The sequence below is a fragment of the Hyperolius riggenbachi genome, chromosome 11 (genome assembly GCF_040937935.1).
Source record: "Hyperolius riggenbachi isolate aHypRig1 chromosome 11, aHypRig1.pri, whole genome shotgun sequence".
In the NCBI taxonomy this organism is placed as follows: Eukaryota; Metazoa; Chordata; class Amphibia; order Anura; family Hyperoliidae; genus Hyperolius; species Hyperolius riggenbachi.
The window spans coordinates 17,689,123-17,710,733 of record NC_090656.1 but is presented as its reverse complement, the minus strand read 5'-3'; the positions used below and the strand labels follow the sequence as shown (position 1 = coordinate 17,710,733).

Here is a 21,611-nt window from a genome sequence, read left to right as displayed (position 1 = left end):
GCCGTACATCTGTTTGTCCCCACAGCAGATGTGACCAGCATAGAGGGGTGGTGGGGGGAGACTGATGAATGTTATGGTGCAGACTGGGGGCACATCCGAGACTCCCCGCCTGCCCACACATAAATCTCACACTTTATTCTGCTCAGACCCCTCCAGGATTCCTCACACGTCTCCTCAAAAGTGACAAACTGTAGTGAACTTATCACGTCACAAAACGTGACCAGACTGGCAATAGCGCTTCAGCTCATGGTTGAGTACCTGTCATGAGCTAATCATCGCAGCCCCTGAATCTGTACCATTCACTGGAAGAGAGGATTTACTTGTACAGAAATAATTCCCAGCATTACTAGGATTGGGTGATTAGTATATAAGACTGAATAGCTAGCTGCGGTCATGGGATCAGGTCTCAGGATTGCTTCATTTGCGACCTGAACTGAGAAGCATAGAAATTATATTATGACCAGTCGTATCTATCCTGAGATCGCATAGATAACGTTTCCCTATGGATTTTGGAGGTGAGCTTCTGTAGAATTCATCTATAGAAATCACCAGCACCCTGTTATTTATATGGCACTGAGATAGTCTGCAGTACTTTACAGAGTACATTGTCATGTCACTGACACATTGTCACATTGTCATGCCTCTGTCCTCAGAGGAGATCACAATATAATCCATACCATAGTCATAGTCTAATGTCCTACCATATTATTATTATGTATTTATACAGCTCTGACACCTTCTGCAGCACTTTACAGAGTACATAGTCATGTCACTGACTGTCCCCAGAGGAGCTCACCATCCAATTCTACTATAGTCCTAGTTGAATGTCATAACTGGAGCAACCTCCAGACAGTGGATGCGGTGTCACAAAACTGAATCTCGAGAAATAAAATTGGCCTGGGGACGTATATCCAACAAACAGATGTCTCTCCGACCAGATTTGATTAGTGCTGGTCGATCTGCCTGAACATCATTGGGAGGGGGGAGAAGGGAGAAGAGACTATTTTTGCAAGACACTTTATGTGAAGGCCAATGCAGTAACCGGTGAGTTCCCTGTTGTGTCCACATAAGTAGGTCACCTAGGATTGTAGCGGATAACATCACTGCACTCAGTTTGTCACAGGAAAAGAAAGAATCTGGCTAACAACTGTAAAATGTAAACAGACGTTGTGCTCCCAGTTCTTCTCTCCCCATTTCACAAAGCTGGCTATATGGATATATTTTCCAGAAGCATTGCCAAAAGCGACATTAATGTGACAAAAGGGACAGGTTGGTGACGAGGAGGTGAGAGGTTAGAAGTGCGTGACCTCTGGGGACAGGAGAGTTTGGCCTCAGATTAATGCTTAGACACACATGAAGCTGTCACAAGTACATTCTGTCTGACTGCAGTCATTATAAATGCTGGCATGTACCATCTCCAGCTCTATATGGTACTTCAGGGAGTCCCAGAAGCCCTCAAACCCAACCGGTACACCATGCTCCACCCACCAACAGGTCACTGAGAGGGCCTCATTGCATTGTGGGTAGCGAGCTTGAAAAATGGACCAAATAAATGCAGCAGCAAGTCAGACAACCTCTCTGGAGTGAAGGGGAAATCCCACCTTTAAAGGAGAACTGTAGTGAGAGGTATATAGAGGCTTCCATATTGATTTCCTTTTAAGCAATACCAGTTGCCTGGCTGTCCTGCTTATTCTCTACCTCTAATACTTTTAGCCACAGACCCTGAACACGCATGCAGCAGATCAGGCATTTCTGACAATTTTGTCAGATCTGACAAGATTAACTGCATTCTTGTTTCTGGTGTTATTCTGCAGGCAGATAGCTCAGCAGGGCTGCCAGGTAACTGGCATTGCTTAAATGGAAATCAATATGGTGGCCTCCATATATTATACCTCTCACTACAGTTCTCCTTTAACAGCTGACAACAGAACAGGTGACCTAGTGACAGCTTTGTCCTCCACTCTGGTGACAGCTGGGACTGGTTCAGAGACATGAAGTTTGGGGGAACCTCTCCAATGGTACCACACAGCAATGAAAACGTAAAGTTCTCATCTCTCCTGTGCGAATGATAAAGTTGTTGACTGAAGTTGCAAAAAAAATACGTCTAAACAAAACTGAGCTGAAGTCAGGATCTTATTAGTTACTGTGCAAATCTTATCAGAACTGATTGAATTGGCCTCCAATGCTGGGAATACACAGCTCGATTCCGAGCTGATAAGATGGCTCGATAGATAATTTCCGACATGTCTGATCACTGTTCGATCAGTTTGCCGCTCGATTTATCATTGAAGTGAATTGAAAGAAGATAAGAAAAACGATGGGGCGCAGAATCGATCACCAGAATTGACCCGTGTATTCCCAGATAAAATCAAAATAAAGGTGGCGATCAACGATATAATTTTACAGCCGATCGCCTAGTTCAAACGTAATATCGTTTGGAAACAATCGCTCAGTACCACTAACTGAAGGAAAGCTGTTAACCAATCTGATCAGATTGATGGAGTCTATGCAAAAGATGGATCGATTCCATTAATTTGATCAAATTGGACAGCAGCTTTCCTTCTGTTGGTGGGCCCAAACAATCATTTCCAATCAATATTGTGATCAAATTGGACGATTGATGGTTCAGAGAATTGTAAACAACACGAAGAAAGTAGTCCATGATCCAAATACAACAACTACACACATGTATGAAAAATGTATGATGGTTTATTAAAGGACTTATCCCAAAAATTAAAAACAACAAGTACTGCCTAATTGGCCAAATGGGGTGTGGAAATGTACAAATCCATAAATATACGTTCTTATAGGGTGCCAAAACATTGGTAGGTATAAATAAGGATTATTCATAAAATCATGTGCAAATCCTGAGATGCTGTCTGCTGCTCCAATTGTATATGCAGACAGCAACTGGGTATATGGAGCAGTCACCAGTGGGGAAAATACACAGATAATAATATGGGAAGTAATGATAATAATCGCCTTACCAAGTTGCAGCACCGTTACCCCCAAGTCCAAGAACGCCCCTCCCCCTCCAGTGCTTATATTTCCTGTCTATGGAAGTTTGTATTTTGCACCCTGTACAATATAGTGTATAGTGTTGTGTAATATGCAGGTGCTTTATACATACACATCTAGTATAGTAACAGTGAACAGATCTCAGTGTCATAGCTGCGGCTGCATCTTTCATGTTACCATCCGGGATGCACACAGCTCCATCACTCCATATTCATGTATGAATGACAATGCGGAGCCCTGATCCCGTGACTGACAGCCCTGCTCCGTGTTTAATAAGCAATTACACGAGAGGGAAGCTCTGCCACTGAACATCAGACCAGTCATTGCTATGAACCCCCCCCCGAAATATCAGGGATAACTGTCAGCTCCCTGCGGGAGAGATTTACACTGACATACATGCGGGGCTACAGATTAACCCCGCCGCCAATTACATGACCCAGAGGTGTGCCGTGCGGCTCCAGCTGTAGATGGCGATAGAGTCGGGCTGTGCAAATTGTTAGTTCACTGTTTACATCTGTATATTGGTTTACTCATTGAAACCACACGAAATCCTCAATCCTCAGCATGATGTGAAATGGCTAAAGTATAGCAGTGAGAACTTGGGAGCTTTATGTACACCAAGTGGATGGTTGCCAAGACTGAATGGAAGAATCATTTGACTCACTTAGCAAATCTATGCTGAAATAGAGGATGCTCTGTTCACATCTAAAATCAAAAATCGCTGACGCCAGCGATTTACGATTTTGTGAGCAATGTTTTTTTCCTCTCAACGCTTGGGTGGGCGCTGTGGTTTTTGTAAAGCGCTTTTGCAGAGTGATTGCGTTTTTTTCACTTCCTGACGTCAACCAGGAAGTGAACTCTTTGAAGCGGAAAAGAATAAATACAATGTATTTATTCTTAAAAGCGCTGGTGAAAAAGCTATGCAAAGCGCTTTTTCAAGCGTTGTGCGATTTCCCTATACCTTGCATCGAGGCAAAACGCCTCTAAAATGGTACAGGCAGCGCTTTGCTGAGCGGATCAGAAATAAACCGCTCAGATGTGAACGCTCTCACAGGGAATCATTGCACAAGCGTATTGAGGGCAATCGTCAAAGCCGCTTGTGCTTGAAAAAAGGCGTAAAACGCCCCAGATGTGAACGAGTCCTAGTGGATAGCAATCTTGCCTTGCAGCGCTGGGTCCCCAGTTCAAATCCCAGCCTGGGCACTAGCTGCATGGAGTTTGTATGTTCTCCCCATGTCTGCGTGGGTTTCCTCCGGGCACTCCGGCTTCACATGATTTCTGCTGATCTGTCAGCTGCACATTCATGTTAAGAATCTCCTTCTACCATTTCCCAAACTTCCCTCAGCCCAGACTGCTGACAAAAGGCAGGTTGGTTACCCTCCATGTACTCCTAAACAGCCAGCAGAGGAACATTCTGGGACTTCTGGATTGGAGAGAGAAAGGCCTCCAGCACCTGCCATAGGGGAATTCTCCTGACAGCTTAAACACCTGTAAGCCATTAACCTCCTCAATGGCCTCTCTCAATCCCTCTTCTCATTAACCACTTACTACTACAGCCGCCTAATTGTCCTCTTGTGTACATAACCCCCCCATGCTTTTCTCATTAACCCTGGAGGAATAACACAAGGGTGCAGCTGCAGCCAGGCCCACCTGGCACCTCACATCCAGCCCCAGAGGAGCGCCTGACAATTATCGCTGCATTCATTGTGTGTATCGTGTGATATGGAAGAACCTGTCAAACGCAGCAAACATCTACAGGATCCACACAGCGATCAGCAGAGCTCCCTCCAAACGTCACAAAAACAGCCGCCAAACATTCCAACAAAACCAACATCCAGGATTTTCTCAAAGACCTAACCGATAATTCCCCAACACCGGGCAAGTCAGGGGAAGTTCAGACACACAGGACAGCCGATATCTGGTTGTCTTTGGAACCCTGAGAATCCCGTCTATCAGTTGATCTATTCCTGTCATCCCAAACTTCCAACACAGTCTCAGCTTCCATTCCGGGTTGATTGACAACCTTGCGATAATGATGCCATGCACAGACCGCACATGGCAGTATTACCCTTATTTTTATATGCAAGTACTGCAAGTTACGACCCTCTTCTACTATCACAATTCAGTAAAACCCCCGAGGCCCCAAACAGGAAAAGTTCCTGAACTGTGAAAAGAGACTCCTTGCTCAGATAGGGCCATTAAGCAGTCCTCAAAAAAAAGTGTCCATACACTTAAAGGGGAACTGAAGAGAGAGGTATATGGAGGCTGTCATGTTTATTTCCTTTTAGACAATACCAGTTGCCTGGCAGCCCTGCTGATCCTCTGCCTCTAATACTATTAGCCATAGCCCCTGAACAAGCATGCAGCAGATCAGGCGTTTCAGTGGTTCAGACTTATAAGTCTGATCTGACAAGACTAGCTGCATGCTTGTTTCTGGTTTTAATCAGATACTACTGCAGAGAAATAGACCAGCAGGGCTGCCAGGCAACTGGTATGGATTAAAAGGAAATAAACATGACAGCCTCCATATACCTCTCTCTTCAGTTCCCCTTTAAGGTAGCCGCGGACAGGTAATGTATACTTTTCACTGGGCACCGGAGGAGGGGAGGGGCATTTTTCATTAGGGGAAAGAGCATTGGGAGTTTTGTCACATTCGTCGATTGTCGCAAAATTGCACGCTGTTACGGCCGAGTACCCAATCGAGCAGCATGAACGATCGGCAATGAGACCAATTTTCTTCCCAAAATTGGACGCATTGTTGGTCAGGCTTGCACTTGGCGGCACAGATTTTCATCCAATTCGTTTATAATAATCAAGTCGGAAGGTCAATCAGCCGCCAAGTCGCCTGGTCTATGGCCACCTTTATCATTTGGCCCGTTCGATCACCTGCAGATTCGACCAATCTGCAGGGAACGGATTTACTTAAAATGTCTGTAAAGGGGTTTGAGAATAAACTGTCACCTGAGGCGATCGTGGAAGAATCCTTTAGACAACTATCCACAATGAAGCCAGATTGACCCAAAATGAAGCAGTTACTAAGAACCACCAATCAGAATCCTGGATCTGGACATACAGTCCAGTTGTGTGGATTAGATAAATCTGCCCCTGTGAGTACTTGTGTCAGTGTGATGGGGAGATTAGATTGTGAGCTCCTCTGCCGACAGGGACTGGCCTAAATGCTTCTATGTACACTGTAATAACATAAAAACAACATATAAACGCTAAACATAACCTGCAACGTGTGATATCCCCCAGCAACACTCGACTGTCATTATACAACGATTAAGTCCTTGTTCACACTACAGATTTCATGGCGTATACATACAAAATGCCTACACATTTGTAATGTTTGTTACAGGTTATGCGGCGCAAAACAACACATTTTCATATGCTTCGATGTACAATTGAAGAGAGCGGTTTTTTATCATGAGAAAATAAAATTCACCTGTGAAGAATGTGTGCAGTAAACTGCGTGCTACTTCTATACTGTATAAGTTTACACACACTGCCTGTAGGCTTTCCCTGGCATGCTACGGGTGTGTGGGGCACATATATCATCATACAACACCAGTATAAACTGTAATAACCGTTATATCTATGCACTTACACACACCCGTACAGATCACGTGTGGCGCGCTAAAACAGCACCGCACGCGGAATGCACAAGCCTTTACGCTGCGGTCGGAAAAGTGCGATTTGCCCAGCATGGCTCTTTGAACGAGCTCATTACATAAAAAACAATTTACACTCATCCATCCCCATCCCAATTCTTTACACAAAGGTTGATACAATGTGGTTTTAAAACCGAATACTTATGAGCTACACGACCTTCTGCGATTAATTAAACTCCGTCGGTGCCTTCACTGCGTTCCCTCAGCCAGAAATCCCAGCGCCGGGGTGTAAATTGATGAGATGGAAACTCTAGCCTGGCATCTACCGCATGAGCCGGAGAGATTGTCTGACACCTGCTGATACCAGCGCAAAACGCAAAGATAACGCCAAAGTAACGATACAGAGAGGGACGCCGCTTTACCTGAACCTCTGCAGACCCCATCTGTCCTCTCCGGAGTGAGGTTACCGCTCACAGTGAAGTGCAGGAGAAGAGAGGGGGCTGGCGCCCAACGCCTGCACCCCACCAAGCCCAGCTATTCACAAGCAAATGCGAGGCAGCTGAGCAGATGGGCTGCTCTGACAATGTGAAAAGACTGGAGAGGGGGGAGGGGACCGCCACACAGTGAAGACTATGAGAGGGGGGAGAGAAACAAAAATTAAGAAGAAAGGGGGGTGACTTCATGACTTCACTGCAGCCCTTCTATATACACAATACAGCGGAGGAGAGCAAGGCATGCAATGGGGTGCCCAGAAGGTTAACAGTCACATGACCAGAACAATCCCAGGCAATCAATATTCATTCTGCGCTTTTAAGTTAGTTACAGTTTGGAAATCTGGTACGATCTGCATTTAAAGGACCACTATCGTGAAAATCGTAACATTTAAAATACATATAAACACATACAAATAAGAAGTATGTTTCTTCCTGAGTAAAATGAGCCATAAATTACTTTTCTCCTATGTTGCTGTCACTTACAGTAGGTAGTAGAAATCTGACAGAATCGACAGGTTTTGGGCTAGTCAATCTTCTCATGGGTGATTCTCAGGGTTGTTGTTTTTTTTATTTTCACAAGCACTTAGTGAATGGCAGTTGCTCAGTCCAACTGCCAAAAATGTGTGCAGCGCGCAGGAAACCTGGTCACCATTATTGTACAAATCCTTTTCAGGGAATGTCTTTATAAACACCTTGCTGAGAATCCCCTATCGGTTCTGTCAAATTTCTACTCCGTATGGTGTGTGACAGCAACATGGGAGAAAAGTCATTTATAGCTCATTTTACTCTGGAAGAAACCTACTTCTTATTTGTATATGTTTACACGTATTTAAATTTTTTTGCAATAGTGGTCCTTTAAGTGATGATCTTCAGAGCTTACTGATGTCCAAAATTCTTATAAAAGCTAGATGACCTGCCCAGCAATGACTCATTATTCGGGAAACAAAAGCACTGCAAACTATCACCTTTTCAGACACATTCATCGATTTGCCCCCCAAATTGCTTCAACAACCGACTTTTCTTTACAGAAAAACATGTAACAAAAACAAAAAAAACGTTGCCACTGGATAGGCAACTAACTCCAATATGAGAATCCTCTCTACTGGGAGCAAACTTATTGCATGTCACAGATTGACAAAAGAAAAGCAATAAACACACGCAAGTATTTTACAGCACAAAAAGCACTGCAAACTTATACTATTTAACTCCTGAAACTGAACAAAAACATTTGCATGGACAGCCTGTATCCCACACACACATACTGTACGATTGCAGTATGTGGAAGCTTTACTTAAGGGGTGAATCCAATTCAGTAGAAAAACAAATAAAACATCATAGCCCATTGTGAATGTGAATGTTGCTGAAAAACATTTTTTAGCTTACAGCTGCTCTAGAACTTTCTAATGCTGGGAACACACGGCTCGATTTTGAGCCATTTAGATGGCTCGATAGATAATTTCCGACATGTCTGATCCCCGCCCGATCGTTTTGTCGCTCGATTTCTCATTGAAGTGAATTGAAAAAAGATAAGAAAAACGTGTGGAAGATAAGAGAATCGAGCGGGCAAAACGATTGGGCGCAGAAACGACCCATGTATTCCCAGCATAACACTGGTAAAAAACCAACAACAACAAAATAAACAAACAAACAATATTGTGACATCCATGGTAACAGTGCTCAGTTTGGTGTACAGTGGCTGGAGGATCTACTGTTCTCCTTTTAAAGTTACCAGTATGTCTGTGTCTGCCGTTCATTGAGGGCCCGTTTCCACTAGAGCGAATCTGCATGCGTTTTCTGCATAACCAATACTAGTGCATGGGGCTCTTTCCACTTGTCAGGAATTCTGTGCGGTCTGCTGTGCAGAAAAAAACTGCACAGCAGAGCCGTCAGAATTTGCATGCCGCACGCGAATCGCCGCTAATGTAATTTAATAGGAAAACCGCAGGCGGTTTTGTGTTGCGGTTTTCCATGCGTTTTCGCGTGCATCATCGCTTAAATACCCATGTCAATGCTTACCGGCATAAATCGCATAGCGCAAACCGCGATCGATTCCGCATGAAAATCGGCATGGAAACGCGAACGAATCCGCACCCGCATATGGATTCGTTGATGTGTTTTCCGCAACAAAATTGCAACGCACAAGTGGAACGGGCCCTTACCGACTAGAGCTAACAAATTATAACACAAACAGTCCCACAAAGGATCTTAGAGGAGTAAAGAGGCGCAGCTAACTGGACTGGTGCACAATAGTGGTCCTCAATACAAGTCCTAAGTCAGTGGCTCACTCAGGGCTTATTCACACTAAGGGCGTTTTCGCCTTTTTTTAAGCGCCGGCAATTTTCAGAATCGACCTAAAAACGCTTGTGCAATGATTCCCTATGAGAGTGTTCACATCTGAGCGGTTTGAGGACGATCCGACCACCAAAGCGCTGTCTGTACCATATTTGGGACGATTTGCTTCAATGGAAGGTATAGGGAAAAATCGCATAACGCTTGAAAAAGCATAGCGATTTCTCCAGCGCTTTCATGAATACATACATTGCATTTATTCATTTCCGGGTCAAAGACTTGCGTCATGAAGTGTAAAAAATAAATAAATCGCTCTGCAAAAGCACTTAGAAAAGTGCGTTATAAAAAATTGCAGCACATAGAAAAAAAAAAAAAAAGATTGCCCACAAAATTGCAAAATGTTGGCGTCAACGATTGCGATTTTAGATGAGGCCTAAATCTTGACCGTAGCAGTACTTGTCAACAATGGCAGAAATGTGTTGCCTGTAAGCTGTACGCCCTGCTACACACCCTCCAATATTTACTTATTTACCTGTTTACTTCCGATTGACAAACAATCCGATCAAAATGAATAGATTGTCTGTTGACTAAAGTGAAATCTTCTATCAACTAACTAGAAAAGACAGGTAAACCACAGGCTTATTTATTCCTAATGAAGTCATTGGTTGTGTTGATCTTGCACTTGTCGAGTCATAGGTAAGTACAAATAATAAACAGACTGTGATGGGAAGCAGGAAACCTGACCAAATTTGCAGGGAGAAGAGATCAGATCGAAGAACCATCACACAGGTGTATGGTGACCTGACACTCCCATCTGACTTATTACGGATAGAAACCGATCAGAATAATTGACAGCCCGAAAAGTTGGGCGTGGATCTGACAGTCTATCAGCCATAAAGCTTTGTACACACGGTAAACCGGCCACCTCCACAGATAATCTAGTGTGTGTACAACTACACCAATACGTCACCAAGTGATCTGAAAAGTCTCGGCTAAAGGTGGACAGTAACAGTCCAATTCCTAGAGAGAAATCGTTGGAGCGATCAGATATTCTGATCGGATTGGTTGTAAATAATCTCAGTTGATAGGCACAATCGATTACTAACGATTATAAAAATAGTCGTCCGATTAGATTTCCGTCAAACCTACATTTGGATTTTGTTGTTGGTTGTGATAGATAGGAAGCAAAGATTGGTTCATTGATGGTGCAGTGAACGTTTTTTATTCCAATCAGAATTATCTGATTGCTCAAACTTTTTTGCTAGGAATTGGACCGTTAGTGGCCACCTTAAGAGTACTGTTCTTATCCCTGCCCATCCCGTTCTGTCTTGCATTGTGCATTGCCCCCCCCCCCATTCGTGCCACCTCCATAGCAACAGGTTGAGTTGTATGCTTATAGGCATTTGTATAGCACTCGGCCCTGATCCCTTGCAGGCAATAATAATCAGGGCTGTGGAGTCGGAACAATTTTGGGTACCTGGAGTCGGAGTCTGTGATTTCATAAACTGAGGAGTCGGATGATTTTTGTACAAAATCCACAGCCCTGGTAAGGGCCCGTTCAGATCAGAAATGCGGATGGCCATGCGTGCGGAACGCGTGCGGACCGCAACGCGTACGAACGCATGGCCATCCGCGTTTGTGTGCGTTGCGTGGCTGATCCCATCACTGAAAAGTGAATGGGACAGCCACGCGTTTTTGCAAAATCTGCGTGCAGCATGCGTTCCCGGACCGCACAGGTCCGGAACGCATGCAGTGTGAACATCAGACATTGCACTCTATGCAATGTCTGATGTCGTGCATTTTGGCCACCTGCACGCGTTTCCAAAACGCGGCTGGAAACGCGTGCAGTGTGAACGGGCCCTAAGGAGTCGGAGTCATTTTGGGTACCGTGAGTCAGAGTTGGAGTCGGTGGTTTCATAAACTGAGGAGGCGGCGTTGGAAGATTTTTGTACCGACTCCACAACCCTGATAATAATTGAGTGCATGTACACACCTTAGGAAGGCCTAACTGGTAGACAGGTGTCAGCTGTTGCTATACAGAGACACCTGTCACCAGGTCACAGCTGTAGCAAGGCTATGGCATACAGGCTCCCTGTAGTCTATGGGGCGGATTTGTCAAGACAGGTGCACATTAACCTGGAACAAAAGTGGTGAAGCTGCCCCAATAAATCAATCATTTTTCATCTGTTGAAAACAAGGACTCTGAGTGGCTGCTTTAGCTGTGCAGACTCTGCATTTGCCATGATAAACTGTCCCCGGAATTCTTCAGAGAGCAGTGGAGGGCAGTGTCTGCAGAATGTGGTATTTCATGCTGCACAGCTCATCGCACTTTCCCCATGGCTGGACGCAGCACAAGCATTCCTCCTGCTCAGTGATGGAGACTCAGAGATCTCCTCCTGGCAGCCCAGATCAGGACTGCTCCCAATCATTACATGTACCAGCAGATAGTCCAGTAATCACAAGCACAAACTTTACTTGTTCTGATTCCACAGCAACATCTGTAGGTTGGTTGGCTATGCAAGGGGGCGGGGCACAGACAAAGGAGTTCAATAAGACTGTAGCCTGCAGCTCTGCAAGTCTGTGATGCAGGAAGTAGTTCATGAAGGGACTCCAGACTTTTAAAGAACTCTGTTAAGCCCAATCTACACAATACGATTCAATTATGATTCTATTTACGATCCGATTAAATCCGACATGTCCGATCAGGATTCGATTCGATTCAATTCGATTTCCTATTGTTTTGCAATGGCAAATCGAATTAAATCGAATCGAATCCTGATCAGACATGTTGGATTTAATCGGATCGTAAATAGAATCGTAATCGAATCGTACAAAGAATCGTATCGTGTAGATTGGGCTTAAAAGTGTTATTGGATCAGGAATTCAATTGAAAGCATATTTGATGTATACTTTTTAAAACTTTTCTGTACATCACACCTTATCAGTGACATGACTATGTGTTCTGAAAAGTGGTGCAGAAAAAGTCAGTGCTATAAATGTAATAAGAATATTCTTATTATAGTAGCTGTAGATTAAAGATTCATAGCGTTGTAGTGAAATTGAACTGTGCAGTTTGATCAATTTTCAACAGATTCCTCGCTGGAAAGCAGCAGATCATTTTGCCACATCTGTAGTGTACGACCAGCATTATTCTAAAACTACATACTCATGTAGCGATTTTTCCTGCACCTCGTTTGTGAGACAAGCAATCGTTTCTATGATTTGCGATGTGCAGCCATTGTGACCATCACGGCGGATTGGATCTTTAAGATTCCCAACAACTCCCGTGCAAAGTGTTGCGATCTCCCAGTGAGTACGGGACTTAAGGTACAAGACTGACATTCATATTGTTTAGAGAAAAACTGAATAATTACTGGTAAAGTGCCGATAATGATCTACACAAGGAGGAAAGTGCAGAGCAACATTTTACGAATGGTGAAAGAAGAACATTTTAACAGTATGCTGTTGAAACAGGATGGGCACACACTGCAGCTAGTTTATAATCAGTATAATCTGTTAGGCCTCTTCCACAATGCGACGTTAAAGTCGCACGTTAATCCAACACCTAACGCCGAATAACTCACAGCAATGAAAAATCAATGGGTTGTTCACAGTGCAGACGTTGCGTTGGTGTCTAACGCTGCACGTTAAATGAAAGTGCTGCATGCTATGCGTTATACACGTTTTTAGCTGCATTAGACTGTTTACACATGCTCAGTAATGACTTGGCGACATACTCTTCATTGCCTGTATTTTCTACTGTATATGCTGTATGCATTGGTAACGCTGGGTTGCGACTTTTTGGCTGTGTTGCGTTGTTAGTTTGTGGTGCGACTTTAACATCGCATCAAACATCCTAATGTGAAAGTGACCTTAGAGTAACAGATTTTAAAGCACATTTAAGTTAATGTGGAAAGACTATAAAATGTGGGCTAAAAACAGTAATGGAAGTATACCAACATTTTAGACAATTCAACCACATTTAAGTAATTATATCTATTTGATCATCAGTTCTTCTACTGTAATGAATGAGATATTTCAATCAATTTGCTTTTTTGGGGATCTAAAGGTTACTGGCTGGGCATGCTGGTGATTCTAGTCCCTCAGCAGCGGAATGAGTTCAAGAGGATAAGTGGTGCTCAAAGTTAATAAAACTGTTTAAAAAAACAAAACAAAAATATGAATGGAAGAGGTGGCTTACCTCAAAAAGATACCACTGGGTTAAGGACAAAAAGTTTATTTAAACTCTGGTGTCTTGTTTCGTGGGTCAGACCACTTCCAATAATTGTGCCATGCACTGGAAGCTCGGCTTAGTTATTACTTGGCACAGCTACCTGAGGAAGTGGGCTGTGTGACCCATGAAACGCATTGCCAGTGTTAAAGTGTAACTGTCGGGAATAAAATCAAAAATCAATTCTGAGCTATTCAACTCACTGGGTCAAATACAGTCCTATTTTCTGCAGCACTTAACCAGCCAAGAAACAGTGAGAGATGGCTTGAGATAAGGTTTTACTGCAATAAAGTTCAAAGGGTCATTATTTCTGCTGTGTTTTATAACTTAAAAGACAGAATGTGGTTTGTAAACTGCAAATATGACAGAATGATGCAATGTTATAAAACCAAAAAACTAACTGAAAATACAAATAGAAGAGACTTTTCTTTGCTACTGATGTTCTATTAATTATCCAAACTACGCATGCAATTCATTATATAATAACTTTTTTTCCCGCTTCAGGTTTGCTTTAAAAAGCCATGTGCTGTGTATGGTAGGGATCGAATCCTTTCCCAGAAGGAATTTATCTATTTGGAACACTGGGTAGAAATCTATAAGTGTATAATCAGCATTAGTCATTTTCATTAAAGTGTAACTGTCAGGCATAAAATCAATTCTTTATTTTTATCTGGTAAACAAGTAATAAGGATGCTAACCAGGCAATCCAAAAGTTAAAATCTCTATTACTTTTCTTGTTTATAAATGAACATTCCCCAGTTTACCTGACTCTTATTTGGTACACACAAAATTTGGTACACAAAAAGGAATGCAGTTGCAGGGCATGCTGGGTTGTCCTTTTTTGCTGCTTCTCTACTTTCCCCTCAGACTTAAAGAGAGTCTGAAGCGACATTAAAAAAACGCTTTTTACCTTAAAATAAACATGGCCATGTTTGCCCCTGCTAAAACGCTGCCATCCCGCGTCAGAACGAGGGGTCTTTACCCCCCAAATCCCCTCCGTGGTGTCCGGGGAGCGCTTCCTGTTGAGGCAGGGCTAATGGCCACAGCCCTGCCTCTCAGCGCGTCTATCAGCGCTGACTGCCGCCTCTCCCCCGCCCCTCTCAATCTTCCTTCACTGAGAGGGGCGGGGAAAGGCAGAGATCTGCCGCTGATAGATGCGCATGGAGGCAGAGCTACAGCCGAAAGCTCTGCCTCCATGAGCAGCAAAATCTACGACCAAGTTGGTCGTGGATTTTGCAGGGGGGGATTTGGGGGGTAAAGACCCCTCGTTCAGCCGCGGGATAGCGGCGTTTTAGCAGAGGCAAACGTGCCCATGTTGATTATAGGGTAAGAAGCGATTTTTAATAATGCTTCAGAGTATCTTAACTAAGCCTGATTGGCTGGAGCCTCTTTCCTTCCTGTTTTCCCCTCTCACACCTCTGTTCCTCTCTGATTGGCCAATATTTCTCATGCTGAGACAATGCACTTTCTATAGTGAAGGGTGGGCAAATCAGGCAGAGGAGAGTAAGGGAGGAAATGACATCAGGATTGGCTTAAAATAGCCACAGTTAAAATGGGAAATGCTAAGAAGGATTTTCTCTTTTTTCACTGTATAAAAATCACTAAAATCAAAACGTGGACAGTGCGATACATATGTTATGTAAGTAGAGCAAGTATTTATCTACTTATATATGTGTTTTAGTATGGCTAAAGACATATATAGTATATGGCTGACAACTCCTCTTTAAAGTGCAATGCCCTCTTATCCTATCCTAGTGAAAGAAGTTGTTCATTACAGAGCCCAGGCAATAAGCCCCCAGCCTACTCTGCCTGCAGCTCCATCCACGGCCAGCAGTTGGACATGGAACCGTCCAGGAGTGTTGAGAAGTGGTCTCATTGATCTCTATTCAGAGACTTTGGCACTTAGCACGTTAACTGCCCATCATCACTTGAGATAAGTAGCCAGGTCTCAGGGAAGATTAGTAGCTGGGTGGGGAATTGCCACAATGGGGAAGGTAGCGGGATAATAACAGCCAGAGGAACACATGAAATGAAAGCGATCTGTGCATGAGTCATGCCACCAAATCCCAACCGCCACATCTGGAGTAATTTATTAGAAAAACATCAGTTTATCCAGGAAACCTCAGCCATCCACATGTGTGTCTGGACTCCATCCTGAGCTGGAGGGGAGCGACTCACAGCCCCACAGATCTGCTAATCCTGGCCTACGAGAAGCCACCCAGTCCTGCAGCCTTATAGATGGCTCAGCTCAGCCACACGGCAGATCTATTATTCAATGTCACACCTGACCGCCATAGTATGCATTAGTATCACCAGATAACATTAAAGGTGAACTCCGGCTCACTTAGGAAATCTGGGCTGTGCAGAGTTCTCCTCTCCACGTGAGTCATAGTTTGTATTTTTTATGCACATTTGTGATTTGCATACCTTATTTATTGTAACGTATGTCACAATATATTGGTGCTTTACAAACAAAAGCTATGGTGATAATAATAAATGCTAGATGTTCCTACAGAGGCTTTTCCTCATCCCTCCGCCCCCACAGTGTCACCTTTTTCTTTGAAAAGCACTACTTTGTATAGCTTACTTCTGATATGAGAAGATTTTAGAGGCATCCGTTACCAACTAATGGCTGCAACACTGAGCACACTGAGTAATGTGTGTACAGTTAAAGACCTCACCATATGCACTCATTTATCCAGGTAAGTGACACTTTCCTGATATAGGAAATGCCAGGAGAGCACAGGTGTGAAAGTCCTGGCCACAACAGTTAACAAGGAAAGGGCAGAGGGGAAGATACTGGGCAGCAGTGCTTACAAAGGAAGGGAGTGGATAATGGGTGCATTTAGGGGCTAGGAGGAGTTAATGACTACAGTACTTTATGCAGTGCAGTCATTAACCTCTCCTGATCCCCAAGTGCAGCTTTTGAATTTCTACTTGAGTGAATAAACATTTCAGCTTAACCACCTTAGCGGTATGGACGAGCTCAGCTCGTCCATTACCGCCAGAGGGTGCCGCTCAGGCCCTGCTGGGCCGATTTTGACCAAATAAAAAGCAGCACACACAGCCGGCACTTTGCCAGCCGCGTGTGCTGCCTGATCGCCGATCCGCCGCGAGCAGCGGCGAAAGAGGGTCCCCCCAGCCGCCTGAGCCCTGCACAGCCGGAACAAATAGTTCCGGCCAGCGCTAAGGGCTGGATCGGAGGCGGCTGACGTCAGGACGTCAGCTGACGTCCATGACGTCACTCTGCTCGTCGCCATGGCGACGAAGTAAGCAAAACACGGAAGGCCGCTCATTGCGGCCTTCCGTGTTACTTTTGGCCGCCAAAGGCGATCAGAAGAACGCCTCCGGAGTGCCATCTAGTGGGCTTTCATGCAGCCAACTTTCAGTTGGCTGCATGAAATAGTTTTTTTTTTATTTAAAAAAATCCCTCCCGCAGCCGCCCTGGCGATCTTAATAGAACGCCAGGGTGGTTAAGAGGAACAAATATTGGATTAGACTTATACACGAGGTCGACTTATATTTGAGGATCTACAGTAAAAGACAGAAAAGCAATTTATGGAATGTGTTCCAAAATGACACCCAGGTTTAATTTGTTCAGGGCCACTTACTGCGTAAAGTTGTAAATGTAAAATACATATATATAACTGTATGTTCTCTCTCTCATCTCAAGATAAATACTGAGGTACTGATTATCAGGCTGGGCTATATCGGTAGGCCAGACCTGCATGGTGTAAATACAACAGTCCACCAAACAGTACTGACCCTACACTCACAAATGACCGGTAGTACAGTGAGGTGGTGAACACCCACATATACATATTTCTTAACATGTTTCACCCATAAAGGGCTTCATCAGGAGTAATATATACAGTAATAATTAGTGGGGGGGGGGGGGGGAACGGGGGGGGGGGGGAAACCCACCCAACAAATAAAAAAAAACACCAACATGTCAGCCCCTGTCAGAGCTGGACTTGTCCATCTCCTCATGGGAGAGTCTCAGTTATTTCTTTATTTACAAAAGCACTTACTGCAGTTGCTCAGTCCAACTGCCTATGTAGTGTGCAGTAAGCATGGAGGCTCGCTGGCATCTTTGTTCAGATCTTTTTCAGGGAGTGGTTTTGTAAAGAATAAAGGGGATCTTCAAGGGGAACTGAAGAGAGAGGTATATGGAGGCTGCCATGTTTATTTCCTTTTAAGTAATACCAGTTGCCTGGCAGCCCTGCTGATCCTCTGCCTCTAATACTATTAGCCACAGCCCCTGAACAAGCATGCAGCAGATCAGGTGTTTCAGACTTGAAAAGTCAGATCTGACAAGACTAGCTGCATGCTTGTTTCTGGTGTTATTCAGATACTACTGCAGATAAATAGACCAGCAGGGTTGCCAGGCAACTGGTATTGATTAAAAGGAAATAAATATGGCAGCCTCCGTATACCTCTTACTTCAGTTCCCCTTTAAGAATACCCCATGAAGAAATGGACTAGGTCTGTCATAACTCCGCCGCGCGCGCACGCCCGCCCGCCCCTTCTGCCCCCGTCCTTCCTCAACTCTCCTCAGTGTCTCTGCGTCCCTCCCTGCACATGCGCAGTGCAAAAAAGCACTGATACAGGGACATAACGGACGCAGAGACACAGGGATATTATATAAAGAGATATTTTGAATTTTAGTACTAGTGCCCCTTTAATGGAAGTATGAACCCTTTATAATTGGCCCCATGAAGGCGATTACATACATATCTGCCTGCTGACAGATGCAACTGATACTCTCCAATCAGCAGACTGGTAAGAGAGCAGCAGTCTTTGAAACACACAGCGTTATGCAATTGTTGGCTCTCACTGATGGTTTTGTGCGGCTAGCTGCAGTTTATCAGTTACTTTTGCAGCAGCAAAATTATTTCATACAAATATGATCAAACTGATTCCTTAAAACATTGACGCGTGTCTACTTGGCTTTCCTCAGGAATTCTTCATTCTTAACAAAGGCGCCATAATCTATACTACCCAGCAGAGGGCAGCACATCACAGCTATTCGCTAAATATTTACTTACACATTCCAACCCCAGTTTGCAAACATGGTTTTTTGGGAGAGGACCAGGCAGTCTGGCTCATTTATGCACAGGTCATTATAGGGACTCTTGTAGTGAAGGGCCTGAAATATAAGCGCTCTGGATCTGTCAGCGACACCCATTTCTTACCACTTCTAATCTGCTCTAGGAAAACCAACAGTTGGTAACTGATTGCATCGGGTGACCAAATATTTCCTCTCCATTTTTGTTACATTCATGATGTTGTAAACAGATACAAACAGGACAGCATACTGATGGTCAAAATATTCACACAGTAAATCAGCAACGACATAGCTTTACACCACACAAAGCAGCACAAGGCTACAGTGACATCATAGCAACCAATATTCCTGCGAGATCTGATCTAATATTGGGGATTGCGAGTTGGTATGTAGACAAACTATTGAGATCAGGGGAATATACAGTATATCAATCATACCATCTGATAGTGTATGGACAACATTAGAAAATGCAAACAAGTTATAAAAGGACTTAAAACCAAAATGACAAGTTACTAGGCACCGAGAGACTGTTCAAGTCTACAGCCACGTTACAAGCAACCAAATACTCTGCCAATTTACAGAACCTGATTTTAGACTACTGGCATGTTACAGAAGACTTGGAGAAGGTTCCAAAGTTACAAGAGATGGTGACACACTACTGGCATGTTACAGAAGACCAAGAGACTGCTGGCAAGTTATAGAAGGCTGTGACACACTACTAGCAAGCTGCAAGAGACCGAGACACTGCAGCCAAGTTGTAGAAGACTGGGATACACTACTGGCATGTTACAAGAGACTGCTGCAATGTTATAGAAGGCTGTGACACACTACTGGCATATTACAAAATACTTCTGCCAAGTTATAGAAAGCTATGACACACTACTGGCATGCTACAAGAGACCGAGAGACTGCAGCCAAGTTGTAGAAGACTGGGATACACTACTGGCATGTTACAAGAGACTGCTGCAATGTAATAGAAGGTTGTGACACACTACTGGAATGTTACAAAGGACTTCTGCCAAGTTATAGAAAGCTGTGATACACTACTGGCTTGTTACAAGAGACTACTGCCAAGTTATAGATGGCTGTGACACACTACTGGCATCTTGCAAGAGACTACTGCCAAGTTATAGATGGCTGTGACACACTACTGGCATGCTACAAGAGACTACTGCCAAGTTATAGATGGCTGTGACACACTACTGGCATGCTACAAGAGACTACTGCCAAGTTATAGATGGCTGTGACACACTACTGGCATGCTACAAGAGACTACTACCAAGTTATAGATGGCTGTGTCACACTACTGGCATGCTACAAGAGACTACTGCCAAGTTATAGATGGCTGTGTCACACTACTGGCATGCTACAAGAGACTACTGCCAAGTTATAGATGGCTGTGACCCACTACTGGCATGCTACAAGAGACTACTGCCAAATTATGGAAGGCTGTGACACACTACTGGCATGTTACAAGAGACTTCTGCCAAGTTATAGATGGCGGTGACAAACTACTGGCATGCTACAGGAGACCAAGAGACTGCTGCCAAGTTATAGAAGACTGTGATACACTACTGGCATGTTACAAGAGACTGCTGCCAAGTTATGGAAGGCTGTGACACACTACTGGCATGTTAAAAGAGACTGCTGCAAAGTTATGGAAGGCTGTGACACACTATTGGCATGTTACAAGAGACTTCTGCCAAATTATAGAAGGCTGTGACACACTATTGGCATGTCACAAAAGACTGCTGCCAAGTTATAGAAAGCTGTGACACACTACTGGCATGTTACAAGAGACTTCTGCCAAGTTATAGAAGGCTGTGATACACTACTGGCATGTTACAGGAGACCAAGAGACTGCTGCCAAGTTATAGAAGGCTGTGATACACTACTGGCATGTTAACAAGAGACCAAGACACTTCTGCCAAGTTATAGAAGGCTGTGACACACTACTGGCATGTTACAAAAGACTTCTGCCAAGTTATAGATGGCTGTGATACACTACTGGCATGTTACAGGAGACCAAGAGACTGCTGCCAAGTTATAGAAACCTTCTACACATTGGCCTCAATTCACTAAGCTTTATCGAACACTTTATCGATCGTTTGATAATTTACCTCATGAGTAAAATCCAATTTTGAATTCACTAAGGTGTTATAGATTTATCGAATGTTGCATTGATAAAATGTTAAATAAATCTATAACACCTTAGTGAATTCAAAATGAGATTTACGCATGAGGTAAATTATCAGTGTTTGATAAAGCTTAGTGAATTGAGGCCATTGTTGCCATGTTACAAGGTACTGAAAAACTACTGCCAAGTTATAGCGGACTGCCAGATACTGTATGTCTGCCATTTGAATACAGACTTGCCTAGAAAAAGAATAAAAGATAGCCACAACCAATGCAGCAACAACACATTTTACAGACTAAGAATAAACGCACATTATGTGCAGCCAGGGGACTCTGTGGTCGCTGCTGTTTTTGGCATCATTTGCTATTTGTCACATCATTTCTGTGATTATTTTCTCACTGACCTTGTCAAAGAACTGATGGAGACAGACGGTCTTCCCGAGTCTAATATGGGTCTCTTCCAGCCTCCTGGAGAACGTGGCCAGCTTCTCGTTACAGGCCTGCAGCCTGGCTATGTACTTGTGCACTTCCTGGGAGGTGAGGCCCTGCCACTTCTCCATGGCCTGCAGCATGTCCTGGCCTCGTCTGCAATGCTCCTGGAGGACACCAACACCGATGCGTTATTATGGACTTAATTTATGGAGCATGTCTGAGCTGCTGCACCAAACATGATTTTACGTCCAGCGTACAAGGAATGAACATAAAGTCACAGACTGGATGCCACACTCAGAGAATTGCTCTATCAGAGCTTTAGAGATTGCTCA

At 43.9% G+C, this 21,611-nt stretch overlaps 1 protein-coding gene across 2 annotated transcripts in view; it reads right to left on the bottom strand.

The window, feature by feature from the left end:
* PLEKHG4 (pleckstrin homology and RhoGEF domain containing G4) overlaps nucleotides 1-21,611 on the bottom strand; it is a 202,385-nt gene that overhangs the window by 47,977 nt on the left and 132,797 nt on the right. For both annotated transcript variants that reach the window (XM_068260278.1, XM_068260277.1), the window contains exon 13: nucleotides 21,252-21,443. In XM_068260278.1, the coding sequence (XP_068116379.1) occupies nucleotides 21,252-21,443 (192 nt within the window). The remainder of the gene's footprint in view (nucleotides 1-21,251; nucleotides 21,444-21,611) is intronic.